The sequence below is a fragment of the Mytilus trossulus genome, chromosome 6 (genome assembly GCF_036588685.1).
Source record: "Mytilus trossulus isolate FHL-02 chromosome 6, PNRI_Mtr1.1.1.hap1, whole genome shotgun sequence".
Taxonomy (NCBI): Eukaryota; Metazoa; Mollusca; class Bivalvia; order Mytilida; family Mytilidae; genus Mytilus; species Mytilus trossulus.
The window spans coordinates 42,592,698-42,615,728 of record NC_086378.1 but is presented as its reverse complement, the minus strand read 5'-3'; the positions used below and the strand labels follow the sequence as shown (position 1 = coordinate 42,615,728).

The following is a 23,031-nucleotide window of genomic DNA, read 5'->3' as shown; positions in this document are numbered from 1 at the left end:
TTTAGAGCAAATCTGACATGGGGTAAAATTGTTTGTCAGGTCAAGATCTATCTGCCCTGAAATTTTCAGACAAATCAGACAACCGGTTGTTGCTGTCCCCGAGTTAGTAAATTTAAGGAAATTTTGCAGTTTTTGGTTATTATCTTGAAAATTATTATAGATAGAGATAAACTGTAAGCAGCAAGAATGTCCAGTAAAGTAAGATCTACATACACATCACCAACACCAAAATTTTTTTTGTCATGTGTCCTTTGTTTAATATGGACAAAGACCAAGGTGAGCGACACAGGCTCTTTAAAACCTCTAGTTATATTTTCTTTAGGAGCTTACTATTCTGATTTAAAACTAATGATTTTCTTATCCCAGGCATAGATTACCTTAGCCGTATTTGGCACAACTTTTTGGAATTTTGGATCCCCAATAATCTTCAACTTTGTATTTGTTTAAAATTGAGAATGGAAATGGGGAATGTGTCAAAGAGACAACAACCCGACCAAATAAAAAACAACAGCAGAAGGTCACCAACAGGTCTTCAATGTAGCAAGAAATTCCCGCACCGGAGGCGTCCTTCAGCTGGCCCCTAAACAAATATATACTAGTTCAGTGATAATGAACGCCATACTAATTTCCAAATTGTACACAAGAAACTAATATAAAAATAATACAAGACTAACAAAGGCCAGAGGCTCCTGACTTGGGACAGGCGCAAAAATGCGGCGGGGTTAAACATGTTTGTGAGATCTCAACCCTCCCCCTATACCCCTTACCAATGTAGAAAAATAAACGCATAACAATACGCACATTAAAATTCAGTTCAAGAGAAGTCCGAGTCTGATGTCAGAAGATGTAACCAAAGAAAATAAACAAAATGACAATAATACATAAATAACAAGACTACTAGCAGTTAACTGACATGCCAGCTCCAGACTTCAATTAAACTGACTGAAAGATTATGATTTCATCATATGAACCTCAGGCACAATCCTTCCCGTTAGGGGTTTAGTATCATACCATCATAACATATATGAGAAGAACATAACCCGTGTCATGCCAACAACTGTTTTTAGAATAAATGTCTTTAGTTCTGACGCAAAGACCTTATCAGTGACTCAATATTAACACCAAAATATGCAATCTTTAATGACTTGACAACAGTAACGTAATTATATCCCTTCTTAATCAGTCTATTTAAAGGTTTTGTAAGTTTCTGAGGTGAATACTGACACCTTTGTGCTTTATAAAGAATATTTCCATAAAAAATTGGATGTGAAATACCTGAACGTATAAAAAGTCTGCATGTTGAGCTATATTTACGAATGATGTCTTTATACCGATGATAAAATTTAGTAAAAGTTTTGACTAGTTTGTGATATCGAAAACCCTGGTGTAATAATTTTTCAGTAATACATAAATTTCTCTCGTTAAAATCTAAAACATTGTTACAAACACGAGCGAATCGTACAAGTTGAGATATATAAACTTTATAACTTTTGGCTTTATAACTATTTTGATATGAGCGTCACTGATAAGTCTTATGTAGACGAAACGCACGTCTGGCGTATTAAATTATAATCCTGGTACCTTCGATAACTATTCATGTCTTCAAGGTAATTTCTTTATTTTGGCAAAAAAATCCATAACTTAAGGTCTTAAAAAAAATACACATACCTGTCTACAGAAATATACTAAAGCCACAAACATAACTCCTGTATATACTGAACCCAATACTGACAGAGACCTACAAATAAAAAAATATCATATACTTATCCTCAATTACAAGTGTATCCTGCATGATGACAAACACCCTGAATGTGTTTGGGCAAAGGCTCTCAGAGGAAATCCATTACTCCTACATAAATATTCAAAATTAAAGGGAGATAATCCTGTGGAAATACAGAACTAACACTTTCAAATATAAAAACTTAAATCATAGTCCATGCTATGTTCTAGTATTAACATAAGACTAGTACCCTCTGTCTGGAATACTAAGTCTGTATGGAACAGAATGTCAAAAACTATAACAGCAACAGTCATTAACAATACTTACATAGTACCCTCTGTCTGGAATACTGAGTCTGTATGGAACAGAATGTCAAATACTATAACAGCAACAGTCATAAACAATACTTACATAGTACCCTCTGTCTGGAATACTGAGTTTTTATGGAAAAGAATGTCAAATACAATCACAACAACAGTCATAAACAATAATAACATAGTACCCTCTGTCTGGAATACTGAGTCTGTATGGAACAGAATGTCAAAAACTGTTACAGTCATTAACAATACTTATATAGTACAACATGTACCCTCTGTCTGGAATACTAAGTCTGTATGGAACAGAATGTCAAAAACTATTACAGCAACAGTCATAAACAATACTTACATAGTACCCTCTGTCTGGAATACCGAGTCTGTATGGAACAGAATGTCAAATACTATCACAGCAACAGTCATTAACAATACTTTTACTATGTACTTGATTTGTAGAAATAACACATTGGCTGATAAACTCAGAAAACTGCATAGTACAAAATACTGAAAAAGATAAAAATGAACAACAATATTTCAAAGGATTCAATTTCTAATCTAAGTATAATTCATTACTATTTTTTGGAAGATGTGAGAAGAAATGTTACAATTTTGTCATACAAGTTAGATGTTAGCTAACTACAAAACCAGGTTTTACCCATCAATTTCTCAAATTCTGACCATGCAAGACCCTATAATTGGTAGGCAATGTCATTAAACAAATAAAACTCATCAATTTCTTTTGAAGATAAGACTATGACAGTTGTTTCCATATGTTCCATTGGATGTTTGATAAAGCCAATTATTTGATTCTATCACTTTTTATGGATTTCCCAGGGGGCTTTAGAATTTACCTTGGAGTTTTGTTCAAACTAATCATACAGACATGGTAAATTGTAAAATGGAGAGTTGTCTCATTGGCACTCGTATCACATCTTCCTATATCTATATGGTGTGTTATATGCTACTGTTTTATGGCAAATATTAAGTTATCTGCATTTACAGCGATAACCACTTTTGAGCATGACCTTTGGCATGAAATATGAACAAAATGTGTTGTTGAATAAAGCAGGGTTATTCTGAATCACAAAATTGAAATCTGAAAAACGATGTCTTTGAAAAATCTGAAAACCAGAGGCCAAATATTTGCCTAAAACAGTATAATTTGTCTTTTTCAAATTAAAAAGAAAAGTCAAAAAATATTTTATGATTTCCTGATATATAAATATCATTGCAAATATCAAATTAAATTCTATTTTTTTTTAATAATTGACAAGATGTAAAATAATAAAACTTACAATAGGTTTATTACAACCATCAGGCATCTGGTCTTTAGTCCTATTACAACTGACCTGTTAAACAAAATGTGGAACTGATAATTAATCATATTCATAGGTCAAATAAAAAAAAATGGCTCTGAGTCTCAAATTGACAGGTTGCAATGTTTGTGAATAATAATTAATATAAAATTATATCAATGTAGTAACAATTACAAAAAGGTTGTAAATTTTGCTGAAAATGAACTAAGTTGCCTACTGCAGTAAAATATCAAAAAATTCTTCAAACAATTCCATAACAGTCGACTTAACATATCTTCAATCTTCCTGTGCAATTCAATGGATCTGGGTGGAAAAAAACATATTAGGAGTGGATAACAAAAATCTTTAGAAGATTTTTCTGAAAAATTACTAAGTTTCAAAGTCTGGAAAAGTGAGGGAAAAAAATCCTCAAACAATTCAATATCTAAACAACTTCAACATTTGAGCAATCTGCCTGTGAAGTTTTAGGGATCAGGGTTAAAAAAGAGTAGGAGGTTTATTAACTACATGTAGATACCCTCTGATCCATAGAATGAGGTTGAGGTCAGGTGAACCTTGTCTGAGGGACATGTAGACTTTGCATGAACCCCATTTATCACATATAGTTATCATATTAACTCATAATTAAATGAGAAATTCACATAGCAAAATAATATGGTCTTTTTAGGAGTCACTGAACAAAGAAAATGAGGTCAAGTACAATGGCAGAATGTAACTTTCTATGGCAGATCCAGAAATTTTCATACAAAGGGGGCCCACAGACTGCCTAAGAGGGGAACCACTCCTGTCATGTTTCAATGATTCCCTGTAGAGTCAAACAAATTTTTTGCTCAAGGTTGGTTGATTCAATGTGTATTATGTCTGTGCAGAAAGAAATTCTATGGCTATTACCTTATCTAATTTAAATATTCAAATTGTTATGGTTAAATATAGGACCATAAGAAAATAAAATTACCTGTATCAAAAAAGTTTCAACAAAAAAAATTGCAATAAAAAAAAAGTTAAGAAATAAACAGACAAATTGATGGATAAAGCAGCAACAAAAATTATGCATTTGCCATCAATATTTTTGCAGTAAACTCTTAATTTTTACAAGATCACATCTGTCCAATATATATACACTCAGATTCATCTGTGAAAAAGGATCCAAACTTTGTCTACTAAACATTATATTTAATCTTTGAAATCCAAACTTTGTCCACTAAACATTATATTTAATCTTTGAAATCCAAAATTTGTCCACTAAACATTATATCTAATCTTTGATTGATAAAAGGAAACATTTAATAAAACACAACCAGCTTTAAATTGTTAAAAGATCATGTTAAAATCCTGCACTCAATACAAGAAAAACTGATTTCAAAAATCAAGCATATTAAATTTCTACATGCATACATGTAAAATTCACTGCCACACTTACCAATGGTATCAGTGAACAAATTCCAGTCAAAACAGCACACAGGCATATTGTAAAAATGTGAATAGGTGAACTCAGGAGAAAGTTTTGAGAAATTCTAGAATACCAGGTTGAAAAACTAGATTCTTCAGTGTTCTGCAAAAACAAAATGTTCAAAAGAATATGTGTTATGAAAAAGGCAAGTGACCATGCATGCGTGCACATTTGTTGTAAATACAATCATATGAAAGTGCAAACAAAATTATTTTTGTTATACATTTGACATTTGATAAAGATCAAACACTTATTTCAACTATCTTTATAAATTTTAACAAAGTTTGAATAAAGAGAGCAAGAATAAGTTCTTTTATTGGTATCTGTATATTGTTACAGGCAAGAAACTAGCTCACCTGCATCTTCAACAAGTTTGTTTTTCAGCATACAAAATGTATATGCAAAAAAAATAAAAAATTGTTAAAAATTATGTTACAGGGCAATTGCTCCATTAACCAGTTGACTGACTGGTATTGTTGATTATTTGCGCTTAAGTTTCTATCTATCTATTACAGTTTTCATAAAAAATAAAATGTGAATGTCATTAAAGGGCACAACTTCAATAAGTTGAAAAACAATTTTGATAATGTTGTCTTATTTGTTGGTCTTATTTATCTTGCTGATCTTTTTTGTCCAGTCTTTTAGCCAGGTGAGCTTAAATATGTAGCTATCTAATTAGATTTTTGATTTTCTTTTTACAACATCTCATATATTTTAATATTTCAGCAAAACATGTCAGTTGTCAAGCATTTGATATATTATTATTTATTATTTTTCAGCTATGTTGGAATGAGCCAAAAGAGAACTTAATTTTTAGTTTATTCTGAATTCTAACTCTTAATAAAGTAACTACAGAAAAAATGTGAGACATCCAGCTCAGTGAGAAATTGTAGATTTAACAAGTGCATTAATATTTGTGGAAAGATTAACATGCACAGAACTGTTGAAGTGATAAAATACATTTTAGTGTGAAAATTACAGACAATTAAGTCATGCAGTACTTACAAAATTTTCTCCAAGACTTATAACAATGAGTACTGTGAATACTGTTATACCAATACCAAACATTGCATAATACTCAAATCCTCTGGAAAAGAAAGGCTTTTATTACATAGTAGTGTAGTATGGTACTGTGTTATTGACAACAAATTAAATTTAAGTGATATAATTAGTACTCAGTCTTGATGTTCCAAATTTATTGAAGACCTAGCTTTATTCTACTCTGTACTATTTTGAATCTTATACCACTTAATTTGCGTAACTCTTTATAGAGGGATAAAGGGTGAGCGCATTTAAACAAACAAGATTATAAGTGAACATTATTATACATGGATTATATGAAAAGCAATTTTATTGCTATTCTTCATTATAAAGAAAAATGCCGATACACTTTACATTTATATTATCTTACATTGAAATTTTCTTTTCAGATTTTTCCAAAAGAGGGTTGATGTATAAATGATTACAAAATAATCTGTAACTCTCTTTAACTGAAACAAGCTACAAATGTGCTTTTACCTGACAGATACAACACCATGAACAATCTGAATACCAACAAAGACACCAAACAACAATATAAGACTGACTTTAAACCATAGATCTGGCTCTTTATTGTACTCTAACTCTAATTCTTTACTGAACCTCATCCACCAAGGGTTGTAATCTTTATTTCCTTCCCAACTACTGCAATTAAAATCAAAACTGATTTCTGTGTATTTTGAACAACAAAATACAAACATACCTAATTTATAATATAATATATATCTTTTAAACTCAAATATAACCATTGTCCAATTCTATTTTTTTTAGACTTGGGTTAATCAACATCTCCTTCGTTTGAAATTTACTTGCAAATAAGTTTTTTTTTAAATAAAATGTTTAAAGAAATCTTGCAGGCTCAAATAGTTTTAAAAAGTTATTAAGTTAATGCCTTGCTGCATACTAGTTTTAATAAATCAAAGCTCCATTGGAAATATGCAGGCCACTGTCTAAATTTTATTTACGTCATAACAGTGATTCCATTGCATGAAGAGTTTATCATCATGAACTTTTGAATTAATAATTATGGCTACCCTACCTTTTCCTTCCAAGAAGTTTTGATTTGTTTTCTAGCTCCATGTTCACTTCTGCATGAAATTTTTTGCCCATTTGAATGATATCTATTTCACTGAAAAATTGAAAATAAAGTTTAGTTTAGAGAAAAAAAATAAGAATAGTTAGAGAAAAAAAATAAGAATGTGTCCAAAGTACACGGATGCCCCACTCTCACTATCCTTTTCCATGTTCCATGGACCATGAAATTGGGTTATATTCTAATTTGGCATTAAAATAAGAAAGATTATACTATAGGGAACATATGTACTAAGTTTCAAGTTGATTGGACTTCAATTTTATCAAAAACAACCTTGACCAAAAACTTTAACCTGAAACTCTGACTTTCATTTTCTATGTTCAGTGGACCGTGAAATTGGGGTCAAAAGTCTAATTTGGCTTTAAAATTATAAAGATCATATCATAAGCAACAAGTGTATTAAGTTTCAAGTTGATTGGACTTCAGCTTCATCAAAAACTACCTTGACCAAAAACTTTAACCTGAAACTCCCACTTTCATTTTCTATGTTCAGTGGACCGTGAAATTGGGGTCAAAAGTCTAATTTGGCTTTAAAATTAGAAAGATCATATCATAAGCAACAAGTGTACTAAGTTTCAAATTGATTGGACTTCAGCTTCATCAAAAACTACCTTGACCAAAAACTTTAACCTGAATGAACGGAGCCACAGACCAGAAAACATAATGCCCCTCTACTATAGTAGGTGGGGCATAAAAACAACAAAAAAACATAACTGCATTTTTGAAAACATAATTTTTTATCATAAAATATTTGGTTGACACAAACAAATTTGTAAAACATGTAGTTGCATAAAAATGTTGAAAATAATTGAACCTTAAATAAAAAAAAAATACCAAGTAAGTTAACATTTAGATTTACAATCTGTGTTTAAAAAAAGAAAGGTAATCAAAATACATTTTGTATAAGATTACCTAGTTATTTTTGATGAACTGCTCTGAGCTAGCTGTCCAGGACTCTGTAAAACACAAAAAGGGAATTATTTAGACATTAATACATCTTACAATTGAGAAAAATGATGAATTTACAAGACAAAGAGAAATGATATCAATGAAAGGATATAATTTTAATTATTTTGATTTAAGATTTATAATTTATGATCAAAAATTAAATACTGTTATAGGTAATGTTTAAATTCATCTCTGATAAAGGTTTCTATGTTGTTAATTCTGTACCATTGAACATGTTAATTCTATACCATTGAACATGTTGTTAATTCTGTACCATTGAACATGTTGTTAATTCTGTACCATTGAACATGTTGTTAATTCTATACCATTGAACATGTTGTAAAGTCTGCACCATTTACAATGTTGTAAAGTCTATCATTTGTCCTTGTTTTCAAAATTCCAATAGGGAACATACTTTATATAATTGTATAAATAAACCAATTTTTCAAGAACTGAAGAAGGCCAATGGCCGAAACATCATGAAAAATTGGTTTATCTATCATTTGACAAATTTTAAATGACTAATTGATAGACAGGGAGCTAACTCCACTAATGTAGAGTAACATAATTCTGCATAGTCTCCAAATTGTCCAAACTCAGACCTTTGGTATTTCAAATCAATCCAATGAGACAACTATACATTAGTCTGAAATGACATGGATGACATGTAGAACTTTTTATAAATTTAAAAAGGATTTCTGTATCATTGACTTCAAACTCATAAATTCTTTCAATAAAGACTTACCATTCTGATTGCCTTTGACACAGCTTTCCATTTAGCAAAAGGTTTCTCTACTTTCCATTGTAATTTAGAGATGAACATTGCCATTTTAACATAACTTCTAAAACTAAACTTTGGTCTGTTTTTTGGTATTTCCTGAAAAAGTAAAATATAATAAGTGATCATTATAAAAGTGTGTCTATCAATAAGATGTAACTTCAGTATATATCAACGAATAAAGAAGGTGAAATAACTGATTGACATTCTCCAAAACTTGTTTTTATTTTTTACTATTGAAATTTGACTTCAGATTAACCTGTTATCATTTGACAGTGGAAAGGAGTAAGTCAGTAAGGGCCATATTTGGTCCCAATTATAAAGTTCATAGTTACAAGACAATATATGTTTCATGTTGCCTTAAAGACATGTGAGAAAGTTAAACAGAACTATTTTTGTCAAAGTTTAATTCTAACACCTTGATTTTTGCATCCCAAAAAGGTCAATATAATGGATTTTGGTGAAATTTGACAAAATCAGCTGGATTTCAACCAAATTAAGGACCAGGAAACATAGAGTGCAGAGTTCGACAAACTTAATGTTCAAATAAAACATGTGAAATGTCTTCACAAACATTATTTTAAAAGATCTTTGATGTCGATGAATGCACTCTATTTTGTTTCCTGTCCAAAAATCTATTGAAATTTACCCATTTTCATTGCTTTTATCGTGAAAAACAACTTGTGACGTCATAATGAAACACAGAAACATAAAATTTTTCAACAAAATTTCCTATCTAGTCACTGTATTAGCTATAATTTTATTGTGATATTGATCAATAAATCCGAATTTGAAATTTATGCTTAAAAAATCGGGCCATTTTAAGATACAGAACATACTCCTTTGACCTCGAACTATCTTGCTGTTATTTTCCTGTTAAAATTTGAATTTGGGATGACTTGCTGTTATTTTCCTGTTGAAATTTGACTTGGGCATAACTTGCTGTTATTTTCCTGTTGAAATTTGACCTCGGGATAACTGGCTGTTATTTTCCTGTTGAAATTTGACCTCAGAATATCTTGCTGTTATTTTCCTGTTAAAATTTGACTTTGGGATAACTTGCTGTTATTTTCCTGTTGAAATTTGACCTCACAATATCTTGCTGTTATTTTCCTGTTAAAATTTGACTTTGGGATAACTTGCTGTTATTTTCCTGTTGAAATTTGACTTGGGCATAACTTGCTGTTATTTTCCTATTGAAATTTGACTTCAGGATAACTTGCTGTTATTTTGCTGTTGTCTTATCATTCTGTTGTCATTTCACCTTGACTTATCACCAGTTATTTTACTGTTGAAGTTTGAATATAAATCAAATTGCTGTTATTTTGATGTTGTCTAGTCGTCCTATTGTTATTTTACAATGGACTTGTCTGCTGTTATTTTACTGAAATCTTACTAACTTTCTCTCATTTTACTGTTGTTTTCTGTCTTTTGACTAACCTGCTGTTTATTTATTGTTCTTTCATTACTGATATCTGACTTACCTGCTTTCACTGATTCTGACCTAGTCATGTTGTTGTTTTATTGTGTTTTTTTAATTAGTGACTTGTGACTTACATGTTGTGATTTCAATGGGATTTTTTTACTGATTCTCACTTATCTGCTGTTATTTTACTGACTTCTAACATACCGGCTGTTTGACAGATAAGATGAAAGTTTCTATATTTTTCTCCCTCAGATATTCATTCCTTTCCTGACCATTACCATTCTCCACCGTAAACTGATGATTATCTCCTAATTGAACTAATACATTCTTTGTTATATGTACTTTTCTGTAAAAAACAATAAAAATGATGAATTATTTATTTTCAAAATTGATATCTTACTTTATCTTTTTTATTTCATTGGCCAAAATAATTTGACAAATTGATGTTGATATGTCTCTAGGTAGGATCGATGGGATAAGAACTTATAAAATTCAGGTATGTTACCATATCAAGATGAGACAAAGGACGAGGGCATAAAAATAATAAGCTTGTGACAGAGACCGAAAAAAAGTTTGCTTATGCTTGGTTGTGATCACATTTTCTTCAAAAAGAAATCAATTTGGTTGAGTTAAATGCTGTGTTTTGCTTAATGCATTGAAGCCTATTTTTAAAAATAATATACTGTAAATTCAGAAATTATTGCGAGCCTTAATCTTTCTTTTTGATTTAACAATACAAACAAAAATTTAAGATAAATACTTGCTATTTCAGGAAAAGTTCAATATAAATATATGTATCAGATACCAGAAATGTGAATAAAACATTGCAATAATTTCTGAATTTACAATAATTGCATTGCATAAAATTACATTTTGTAGAAAATTGAACAATTTTTATTTTGCTACATGTCTACAGATAAATATTGAGTAGATGCAGTAGATTATATGCTAAATAAATAAATATTGTGAATAGTTGTCACATTGGTAATTATACATCAAAGTTAACACATTTCCTTCATTTTTTATTAACATACTATATAGTAAAAAATCATTTCTGTAGATCACCGAAAGGGGAAGTGGTCTAGAACACAGTATTATTTTATTTAGGGGGTTCACTATACACGCAAATTTTTATTAGTCTTCACTTCAAGGTTAATCGAGCAAATCTTATTAAATAAGGCTTTTTACAGTTTTTTTTACTTTACTACGGGCTCATAAGGATCTTAAATCTGATTTTATTGCTGTGTCCACAATAGACACAGCAATATTATTCTACTTATTTCACCTGTATCGGTTTGGACAATTCGATGGACTATTCCATACACACACCATTATGCTTAAGGGGTTTTCATATGTCATGTCAAGATGATATAGGCTATTTACCGATGTTTGCCACAAAAATAAATCTGGTAAAGTCACTTTTCTGAAAAACCAATATAAATATAGTTAACATATTTATATATTTAATCTAACTGTGTTCATTGACCCGAATGTTTTAATGACAACACACACCTAAAATTCGTTTTGGTCTATTCCATGACATTTGCGCGGGAAATATTCATCCGAGACTTAATTTTAATGGACGTTCATTTGGAAAATTTTACTATCTATTTTATGTGAACAATTGTCATATGTGTTTGTGTTTCGTACATTTAAAGAATTCCGTATATCTTCATTTGACATCAGGTTTGTACGCATTTAGTCTCTTCTCTAGTCTATAATCTAAACTGAAGGCCGCGAAGGGACACATGTCATGATGACACGTGCTGTACAATCCCATACATTTCAACGAACAAAAAAGTTACTATTGAATAGACTTTATCAGCTGTTTATAGACATCTATATGCATTTCATCCCCTAATGTAAGTCATGATAACACTGGCATTAACAGCGGAAACCGTGTATTCGCGAATTCTGTCTTTCGCCTGCTATGGACGATTCCATACAACATTGTATATTAGGCTTTACATTTTGGACGATTCCATATAACATTGTAGTTCAGGGGTTGTTTACATGTTTAGTCGTATCTGGTATCTTAATGAAAACGATGTACATTATTTCTACATTTCTGGAATAAGCATGATAGTCATAATGTCATACACATCAATATTTCTTTTTTTAAACCAATATTTATTTATAAATGCATATAGTATGAAATGTGTAGTTGAGCAATGATTGTGTATATCCCTCCTGTAAATGTGCTTTAAATTTTGGTGTATCTATTTGGTATTATTCATTTATTTTAAAATAACATGATTTTTTCATATTTTACAGAAACGTATCCTACAATTGTCATTTTTTTTGTTTATCGGTCTGTTTTGGTGTGATAAAATGGCAGCTCATAAATTGCCATGTTCAGTCATGCAGGGGACTTACTGAAATAAGTGATTTTAAATCACTTTTTTAGTAGAAAATTCAATTTGCAAGGTTTAGTCACAAATTGGGATTTTGTAGTTTTTCAAAACTTAAAACAAATAGATTTAAATGATATCTTTTATTTAGTACATGTACATTTAAAAAAAAAACACTTTTTGCTACTTTTAAGTAGCAAGGTGTATGTATGCCTTTGATGCTATCATTTAGCTGAAAATTCTATTTTAGTTGAAAAAATGCAATAATAATGGCTTTACATATTGAACTGATACTTTTTTAGATGATTTTTCCAGCAATGGGAGTATTTTTCCTGTGAAGTTCAAGGTTTCATCTTTCAGATTATGTAATAAAATTCTACTGTTTGCGATAAAAATATTCACTGTTTAGGGGTGTTGAAATTAGGTCTTACATAGTTGATGTGAATCTGATCCGTGATTTGTATATATTTCAATGGTGCTCTCGGTAAGGCCAAAAAAATATATGTTTGTTTACGGGTACCTGACCGATCCTATTTTGAGCACCCATCCTAAGCCATTTTAAAATAATCCAATCATGAGGGGGGATAGGAGGGGTCCTGATCCCGAAATCCCGGGCTTAAAACACTAAATCCCGAGGTCCCGAAATTAAATAAAGTAAATCCGGCATCCCGAAATCCGAAATAAAGAATTCCCGTATCCCGAAAGGGTCAAATCCCGAAATCCCGAGCTTATTATCAGCCGATCCCGGAGTCCCGATAAAGGTCCTATCCCCCCTCAATCATTATAAGTAGGGGAACTCTCGCCCCATGGACAACTCGGACCATGCAAGACGGACCACACAATTCAAAATCATGGCGCAAAAAATAAAATGGACAAAATAATAAAAAGAATATACCGACCTACCTACCTACCATACATATTTTGATGATGTATCCTTAAACAGACATGTTAGTTTTCTCGTTTTAATTGTTTTACATTGTCTTATCAGGGCCTTTTATAGCTGACTGCGGTATGGGCTTTGCTCATTGTAACATGTACAACAATCAAACATCAACCCACACTAAACTGAATGTAATTGAAAGACATCTAGAGGTTGATATCAGAGGCGGATTTAGGGGGGGGGGGCCCTGCTTTTTGAGAAAAAAATTTGGTTGCTTATATAGGAAATCACTGAATCGTGACTGGAGCGAGCCCCCTCTTAGGTCAGTCAGTGGGCCCCTACTTTGGAAAATTTCTGGATCCTCCACTGGATGTACAGTATCGAACAGAAGATAAAATAGGGAACAATATGGTGAATTTTAGGGATTAATATTATTTCATGTACATGCATTTGAAATATTTAAGATATATTGTTTCGATTTTTTTAGTTCTAGGTTCCAAGGTGACCTAGCTTCCATTTTCGAAAACTGTGATTTAAATGCTAGTCTATTAGAGGGATATTTCCTTTTCATTGGTTGTAGATATGGAATCTTATTTTACCATGAAGTCAGATTTGAAAATGACTTTGGGAATGAAGATATCGTAAAGACTGAATGTCAGTTTTAGTCTTATATATGACATATCCAAAGCTGTCAAGTAAAGCCATGCACTTAATGGGTCACTTAAATTGACAGTTTACATAGCTAGATGAACTTCCTGTTCATGGAAGAATTACGAATTTGCCGGTATTTCAAAAGAATATTACTTATGAAATCAATCGCAAGGCTAAGAAATACGGGTGAAATCGGGTCATTTTCGGAATTCCCGGGTGATTTCAATGACCCGGCGGGTGTCCCGGGTGATCCCTCAGAATTGTGAAAATCTCGGGTCACACCCGCAGAAAACGGGTCAGTTGACTGGTATGATATGTACTTTATAATTTTAGTCTTGCATGTACATAATTATGTGTACATATATCACTGATTCAGTGGCAATGGTAAATAGACACTGACAAGTCTTAGATAATATTTTATAGTTTTGAATGTTTTGTCCGTTGACTAAAATTAGTTGTGTTTGTGTGTTCTTATTTCCAACAGAGGTAAACTCAACACATATCAATATGTGCATGAAGCAAATTGATAGTTGCTAGATACGGAATGATTGTACCACAAGAAAGTTTTAACCTGTGTATATATACTTAAAATATGATAAAAAAAATCATGTCTTTTTCAGGACTTCTGAATCCGACCATGTAGTATGGAATGTTTTTGAGATGTGGTTTTGGTCGATGGATGTTAATGAAGGACCTGTAGTACAAAGTATATCACTGAATTTAGCTCTTTGTCTAAGTGTATTATTGAATACTTTGCTTTGAGCTCAGTTCATTAGTTCATTGTTATGCAAATCATTCTTTGTGAAATCAAGATTTGACAGAAAACTTTCATGTACAAGGATTTGTCAAAGTAGTATCACCTCTATTTACAATGTAAGTATTAGGGATCCGAGATAAAAGCATTCTATTTTGATTTGAACCAAACATATCATAAAAAAAAAGAACAAATTTACCCGAGAATGCTACTACCACTACTAGCAATATAATGCTAGGTTGTTTAAATACATCTGTACTAGCTGCCTACTGATGACTCGGTTCTGACTCTGAGTGTAAATGGTCCTTCAACTATGCGGGGAAAAATTATAAGGCATATCTAGGCTTATCAATTTCTAAAACAATATTTCATTGTACCGGTACATGTTTGAAATTTTTAAACAACCACAGAAATTTTTGCAGTTGAAATACATGTAGGTATCCTGTCGTCGTCTTCCCAAGACGGATGGTTTCTAGATAATAACTTCAGTATGAGTAAAAAGGAAGCCTTAAAATTATAACATACTGTGGATTCATTTATTTTCGTGGGTACCAATTTTTGTGGATTAAAGAAAATTTGCATTTTCGTGGATATTTAATTTCGTGATTTTGCCGAAGTCTGCATATATACAAGCCTATAGAAAATTTGTTAATCTTTGAACATTTAATTTTGTGGTTAGACTCTACCCACGAAAGCCACGAAAATTGGTATCCAAAGAATAATAATGAATCCACAGTAATATTTATAATCATAAAAGGAAGCTTGGGATTGTTTTGGGGGGTTATATATATAGTCCCTAAGGTTTAGGAATAAGGGTTCCAAAGGTGACCAAAACAATCATTAATCTAGTGTCCGTACAAAAAGTTGTGTATAAGTATTTCAATTGTTCTGAAATTGTACCATAATATTGAATACCATAAGTAGAAGGTTGAGGTCTATTTTGTGGGTTATGGGGCAAACAGTCTAGGAATTAAGGGCCAAAAACAAACATCTTTGTAGATTCCAGACAATAAATTGGAGTTATTTCTTTGTCCAGAATTGTTGTTGAATTACCTAAAACCAATGCTTTATGAAATCTTCTTTAAAAATTGGAGTTTAGATTTCTCTGTCCAGAATAGTAGTTGAATCAACTTAAAATAATGCTATACATGTATATACAATATACAATGCAAAATTCACTTTACTACCAACTGATAAATTTAAGCAGTCTTTAATAGCCATTCAGTGATTACAAGCACTTTGATTATCATCCTAGGGTTATGCCCTTTCACAAATGGAAAAATTTCTCAAGTTTGTCTCAACTAAATTTAGTGAAATGTGTATATAATGCTTATTACCTCTAAACTCAGTTTAAGTTCAATTTTTGGCAGCTTCACTTTATGTACCTTTTTAACGTTATATGCTAGCAGGGCATCATCACCATGACTGTATGACATTTATATTTTAATACTTTATGTTTTATTAAAATGAGTATTTGAATAATTATTGTTGCAAACTCCATTAGAAATTTGATTTGAGATCATTTTTATACGACCGCAAAAATTGAAAACTTTTTGGTTGTACATTGGTATCACGTTTGACACATTGACATTTGGTTTTCACACTCTAACTTAAGTAAAAGTCAATAGAAATATATGAAATTTAGATACAAGGTTTATGACCATGAAAGGAAGGCTGGGATTGATTTTGGGTATTTTGGTCTCAACAGTTTAGGAATAAGGGCCCAAATTAGCATTGTTCTTGGTTTTTGCTCTATAACTCAAGTATTAGTGAACAGAAATCTATGATATTTTAACATAAGGTCTATGGCCACACAAGGAGGGTTGGAATAGATTTTGGTAGTTTTAGTCCCAACAGTGTATGATTTAGGAACCAAAAACAGGTCCCAAATAAGCATTTTTCTTGGTTTTTTTAACAATACCTTTAGCATAAGTTAATAGAAATCTATAAAGGTTTATGACCACAAAAGGAAGGTTTGGATTATTTTTGGGAGTTTTGGTCCAAAGGAATAAGGGGCAAAATTAAACTTTGTTTGCTTTCATAAAAAAAAATGAATTATTGTGCTTCTTTGATATGCCAAATCTAACCGTGTTAAGATTCTTAATTTTTAGTCCTGTTTTTAAATTGATCTACATTAAGGTCCAAAGGGTCCAAAATTAAAATTAGCTTGATTTTAACAAAAATTGAATTTTTGGGGTTCTTTGATATGGTGAGTCTTAACATGTACTTAGATTTTCAAGTTGGTCCCAATCGGGGTCAAAAATTATTATACTAAGTATTGTGCAATAGCAAGAAATTTTCAATTGCACAGTATTCTGCAATAGCAAGAAATCTTTAATTGCACAGTATTGTTCAGTAGCAAGAAATTTTCAATTGCACAGTATTGCACAATAGCATGAAATCTCCAATTGCACAGTATTGTGCAATAGCAAGAAAATTTTAATTGCACTGTATTGCACAATAGCAAGAAATATCTAATTGCACAATATTGCGCAATAGCAAGAAATTTTCAATTGCACAGTATTGCCAATAGCCAGGAATATTCAATTGCACAGTATTGTTGGTCTACATTAAGATCCAAAGGGTCAAAAATTGAACTTTGTTTCATTTCAACAAAAATTGAATATATGGGGTTCTTCAATATGCCGAATCTAACCGTGTATTTAGATTTTTGTTGAGCCTTCGACTTTAGTCGAAAAAGCGAGACTAAGCGATCCTACATTCCGTCGTCGTCGGCGGCGTCCACAAATATTCACTCTGTGGTTAAAGTTTTTGAAATTTTAATAACTTTCTTAAACTATACTGGATTTCTACCAAACTTGGACAGAAGCTTGTTTATGATCATAAGATAGTATCGAGAAGTAAATTTTGTAAAAATAAAATTCCATTTTTTCCGTATTTTACTTTTAAATGGACTTAGGTTTTTTCTGCGGGGAAACATTACATCAACTCTGTGGTTAAAGTTTTTAGAATTTAAATAACTTTTTTAAACTATCCTTGGTTTGTACCAAACTTGGACAGAAGCTTGTTTATGATCATAAGATAGTATCCAGAAGCAAATATTATGAAAAAATAAATCCATTTTTTCCGTATTTTGCTTTTAAATGGACTTAGTTTTTCTGCAGGGAAACATTACATTCACTCTAGTTAAAGTTTTTAGAATTTTAATAACTTTCTTCAACTATCCTTGGTTTGTACCAATCTTAGACGGAAGCTTGTTTATGATCATAAGATAGTATCCAGAAGCAAATTTTGTAAAAAAATAGATCCATTTTTTTCGTATTTTACTTTTAAATGGACTTAGTTTTTCTGCAGGGAAACATTACATTCACTCTAGTTAAAGTTTTTAAAATTTAAATAACTTTCTTAAACTGTCTTGGGTTTGTACAAAACTTGGACAGAAGCTTATTTATGATCATTAGATAGTATCCAGAAGTAAATTTTGTATAAAGATATCTCCATTCTTTCTGTATTTTACTTTTAAATTGACTCAGATTTTCTTCCAGTTAACATTACATACAGTCTGCAGTTAAAGTTTTTAAAACATTTATTAGATTCATTAACTATCATAGATTTTTACCAAACTTGACAGAACCTTCTTACAATCATAGGATAGTATCAAGAGGAATATTTTTATTGATTTTTTGCCTCATTTTTGTTGAGCCTGTGATTAACAGCAAAAGTAGGCGAGACACTGGGTTCCGCCGAACCCTTACAAATTTTTATTATTTGGGCCCAGTTATCAAATTGGTCCACATGGAGGTCTAAAGGGTCTCAAATTAAACATTATTTGATTTCATCAAAAATTGAATTCTTCGGGTTCTATGATATTCTGAATTTAACCATGTATTTAGATTTTGGATATTGGACCAAAATAGGTAAATAACCAATTTAAAATTTTTAAGTTGAAGTTCTTTAAAAGACCACATTCAATCTGTGTCAGAAACCTATGTTGTGTCAACTATTTAACCACAATCCAAATTCAGAGCTATATCCAGCTTGAATGCTGTGTCCATACTAGCCCCAACCGTTCAGGTTTCCACCTCTGCAGTCGTATAAAGCAGCACCCTGCGGAGTATCTGTTCCATTCATTTGTTATTTCTTAATTTGTGTGAATTAACATTGTTACAGTAAATGTTAATTACTACACTTGCATACCACAACAAATACTGTATTGGTACATGTATCACTTATATTTGTATCCATATAACAAAACAAAAAATGAAAAGGAATAATTTTGCAATACCTTTTGAGTACTAAATAGCTTTTTAGGTATTTAGACATATTAAGACTTATTAAGTAGATGTTGATGATATCTGCTTGACATGCTTCAAATTCGATCAGATTACTTTTGGAGCAGTTATGAGTCTTTGAAGCATGCTCACAAAGGTTCTTTTGGTGAAATCATTTTTATATTGGTCAAAATGTGTCTTTGCTTCGACCAGCTTTGGAGGAGATATAAAGAATTGATATAAATCAGCACAGAGGTTTAATTCCTATCTTATTTAGCCCCAATAATCATGTCAGATATAAGCAATTGTCATTACTTAAAACCAATAAATGTATTCTAATTTGAGGAAGAAATTCGACATTTTAACAAAAAAATTTAATAATGATACTGACAATCCACCACAAAGTAATGTAAATAGAACCATACCAATAGTAAGCAAATACATATAAAAAAGATGAGGTATGATTGCCAATGAGACAATTCTCCACAAGAGACCAAATCGACACAGAAATTAACAATTGCTCTCCCAGCTACAAAATGTATCCAAAACCAAAGATGTAGAACATGTTCTATCATAATCATTTGGTAACTAATGTAGTTACTGTCTCCTTATGTCTGTATTGAACATAAAAAATATCAAATAAATAACACTCCTAATGCTCAGATCGGTTGTCACCGTGCAACACAGTTATTAACACCATATAGGAAAAACATAGAACTTTATTGTCAAACATCCAAACATACTATCCACACTCATCTGTGTCCACACTTGTAATGTATAACAAATAAGATTCCAAAACAAGCAACCAGTTTTTAATTCTAACTTTCTATCAACAGGGATGTGTATTTCTTATTGCTAAGTGAGCTGAACGATTTTTTGTAATCTGGTCTTCTATTGGTACCCACAACTGATTTGCAAGAAAATCTTATCATGTATGTCTGCCCCTGAAGTTAAAACTCAAACATTATGAGAACAAATAAAATGCTGTATGTATAGGTTTATTTAAAAAAAGTCCTATTTACATTTTTCACATGAAAAATAAAAAAATTAAGTTAAATTGAAGATATTATATGCTTACCCCGGAATTCCACTGGCCTCCATATTGTTAGCTAAAGTGACATCATCAGACCAAACATCATATTGCCATTTATTTAATCCTATGACCCCACTGAGGACTTTACCACTGTGTACACCTATTCTCATGTCAACATCAGTCTTAGATTCGTCTCTCACTTCTCTAGATATAACATAGAGTTTTCAAAGGATTACTTTTACAGAATACATTCATTTACCAATCTATTGTCACTAATTGAGTGTTCCAACCTCAAATGTTTAAATAATTTAAAAAAAAAGTGATGTGACTGTACAAAATATCACTTCATAGGCTAGCTATATTCTGGAAAAAGAGACCAGCTGCTGTATAAATAGAGAATATGTTCTTATCGTCATTCAATATTGCTTGTAGTTGTCTTTTGCAGAAAAACAGGAGATTGTATGCTTGCTAAAGCTAGCATTTTATTTGTTTCTTAGCCCTCTTCAAATACAGCTGATATTCAAAGAGAAAAATGTATATTTTCTTTACCATGAAAATAATTTGGTTAATATTGTTGCTTTTACATATAAGTATGTTTATTTTTACATTAAAAATCATTTCAAAATATTTCATTTTTGTATTGTTCCCCCATGAATCAATTGTGCATTATGCAATATTTACAAATTGATATTGCACAATCAGCTGATGATCAGTGAGCAGAAAAGAATCATTCATGTTCAATAAAAGTACATCACTTCAAGTAAAAAATCATTCATTGCAACCTAACAATTAGTTTTAATAGTAATTAACAATAATAAAACATCGTGTTTTAATGCTTTTTCTCCAGCTTCAGCAATAATAGTAAATGATTTGATGTTGGCACTACTAACGCTTAAAGCGATAAACATGTAGTGTACAATTTTAGCAGAGCAATATCTGTTGGGTTGTAAATGTAATGTAATGAATTATGATAAAAAAATGGTAAGAAAAACTTAAGACTATTCAAAAGTATATTTTGACAATAGAATATACCTAAACATTGTGTTAAACCCTCTTCATTCTGATTTTTTTTTATCCAGTGTTTTGGTTAGAAATTGAAATTCTGTTTAAAATTTATAATTTCCTCTCAAAAACAGAAAGTCTTCAAATAAGTCTTATCACTATTTTTCCTTTTCAGACAAAATTAATGAAATTTTCTCTGACTGTCTTAATAATTCATCTATACAATATTAATGAAATTAAACATAAAATATAGGTACTTTTTTCTTCAAAATGACTTTTTCAATATACTTTGTTCAAATTTTAGATCCAAGGGTATTAAATTTATTAGCTATCAAAGTAATAAGTTAAATTTTGTTATTTTCTGACTGCAAATTTACAGTTTTTGAAAGCATATCATCTGTTTCGTTATAACTCATAAAATATGATTATATTGAATTTTCTATGAAAAATTATTACTGGAGGAATAAATAACATTTAATCTCCCAAATGATTACAATAATACATAATTAGTTTCAATCTATAATAGACTATAAGTACTGATCCAACTTTCACAGAAATAATTCTTAACAGATGTTCTTTTGTATTCTTCAGTAGTTGGACAGCAAAGAAATTGGGAATGAATAGTGACAATTTCTTTTATTTTACTTTTGATACAATTTTTTTTAATTTCCATCCTGTTTATCTAAAGGGTTTTTCAAGTTCCATGATGTTCAATCATGTTTTCAAGTTTTATTATTTTGCATCTGCCAATATCTAAATAAATGAACACTCTACAAAACTGCAGGAAATTAAAGGTCATTTTGACTTCTTCTTTCTGATTACATTATAAAACACACAATGTCTTCAGAGATTATATAACAAAAGATGTTAATTTTTTGTTGAGAAGTAGTTCAAGGATGACAAATTGATATTTGTGAACGATGAGTTGTGACAGACTAGATATGTTAATAGGATCTCCAATACATACCATAACATACCAACAATCAGGCTAATTAAGGATTGTCTGGACTTATATATAACAGAGTGTAGGGTCAAAGCTCAGGGATTGTAGTTTTAATGATTTAGGTCAAGACCTTTATTTTAGTTTTTGAGTCCAACAAACCATTGAAAATTTTCAAATAATTGTTTGCCGTCAATATTGACACTGAATTTAAGAGAAAACTTCTATTAAAATTATGCCATGACTTTAGAAGACGAAATTGTTAGAAATCCAGAGGAAAAGCAGTGAGAAGACTTCAATGCCAACAAACAATGACCCCTTTGAATCTAGTTGTTAGTGTTTAGGGATTGGTAAGAATTATTGGCAAGCAGAAACTGCCATTTATAAAACACAATTAAAAATTCTTGCCTGGCAATAAAATTCATTCTTGTCATATTTTCTTTCAAAATTTAAACAATCTATATGAAAAAAAGTTCAGATGTCAAAATTCAGGACCCTGAAATTCAGTGGTAGTGTCAACGTATATTTGTTCCACCTAACAGAAGATCCAGTGGAAACTTTATTATAAACAATGTCATAATACCTGTACCTGATGGAACTATCCGTGACAGTTGGATTTGGGTGCATTATCATCAGCCCTTACTACTATGTCCCATGTCCTTAAGAAGTAGTGTAACTATCTAAAGATATACATTACTATATAAATGGAAATGCCAACATCAACACATTTCAAGCAATTATTTGCTTTTTTGCCATTATTTATCCATACCTTATGGCATCTATCATATCTACACCCAAACTAACACAATTCAGTGCATGGTTTGGGTTAGGTTTTGGTACTCCACATACACATACATAGCAGTCACCAAGAATCTTTATCCTTAAGCACTGGTGTTTCTAAAGAGAAAAAAAACTACAAATTTACATTACCTAAATTATCAAACATATATCAGTTTCTGTAAACAAATATAAGTAGGTACAAGTGATATATATTCTGATTGTCTAAGGAAAATCTAGCATATTATTTTTTAACCATTAAATAATCTAAAATAATTTGACATTTACAAAACTGATGTTTTCCTTTCAATCCTTCTAAATGCAATTA

The 23,031-nt window shown here is 31.0% G+C and overlaps 1 protein-coding gene across 6 annotated transcripts in view; it reads right to left on the bottom strand.

Annotated features, from left to right (window-relative positions):
- Positions 1-23,031, bottom strand: part of LOC134721369 (adenylate cyclase type 2-like) — an 81,818-nt gene that overhangs the window by 7,464 nt on the left and 51,323 nt on the right. For 5 of the 6 annotated variants that reach the window (XM_063584325.1, XM_063584327.1, XM_063584330.1 and 2 more), the window contains exons 7-18: positions 22,696-22,823; positions 20,030-20,188; positions 10,288-10,429; positions 8,625-8,756; positions 7,844-7,887; positions 6,878-6,967; positions 6,319-6,483; positions 5,806-5,887; positions 4,771-4,902; positions 3,330-3,383; positions 2,387-2,538; positions 1,669-1,738 (exon numbers count right to left, since the gene is read on the bottom strand). In XM_063584325.1, coding sequence (XP_063440395.1) covers positions 1,669-1,738; positions 2,387-2,538; positions 3,330-3,383; positions 4,771-4,902; positions 5,806-5,887; positions 6,319-6,483; positions 6,878-6,967; positions 7,844-7,887; positions 8,625-8,756; positions 10,288-10,429; positions 20,030-20,188; positions 22,696-22,823 — 1,350 coding nt within the window. The remainder of the gene's footprint in view (positions 1-1,668; positions 1,739-2,386; positions 2,539-3,329; positions 3,384-4,770; positions 4,903-5,805; positions 5,888-6,318; positions 6,484-6,877; positions 6,968-7,843; positions 7,888-8,624; positions 8,757-10,287; positions 10,430-20,029; positions 20,189-22,695; positions 22,824-23,031) is intronic. The other variant, XM_063584328.1, reaches the window with a different exon arrangement.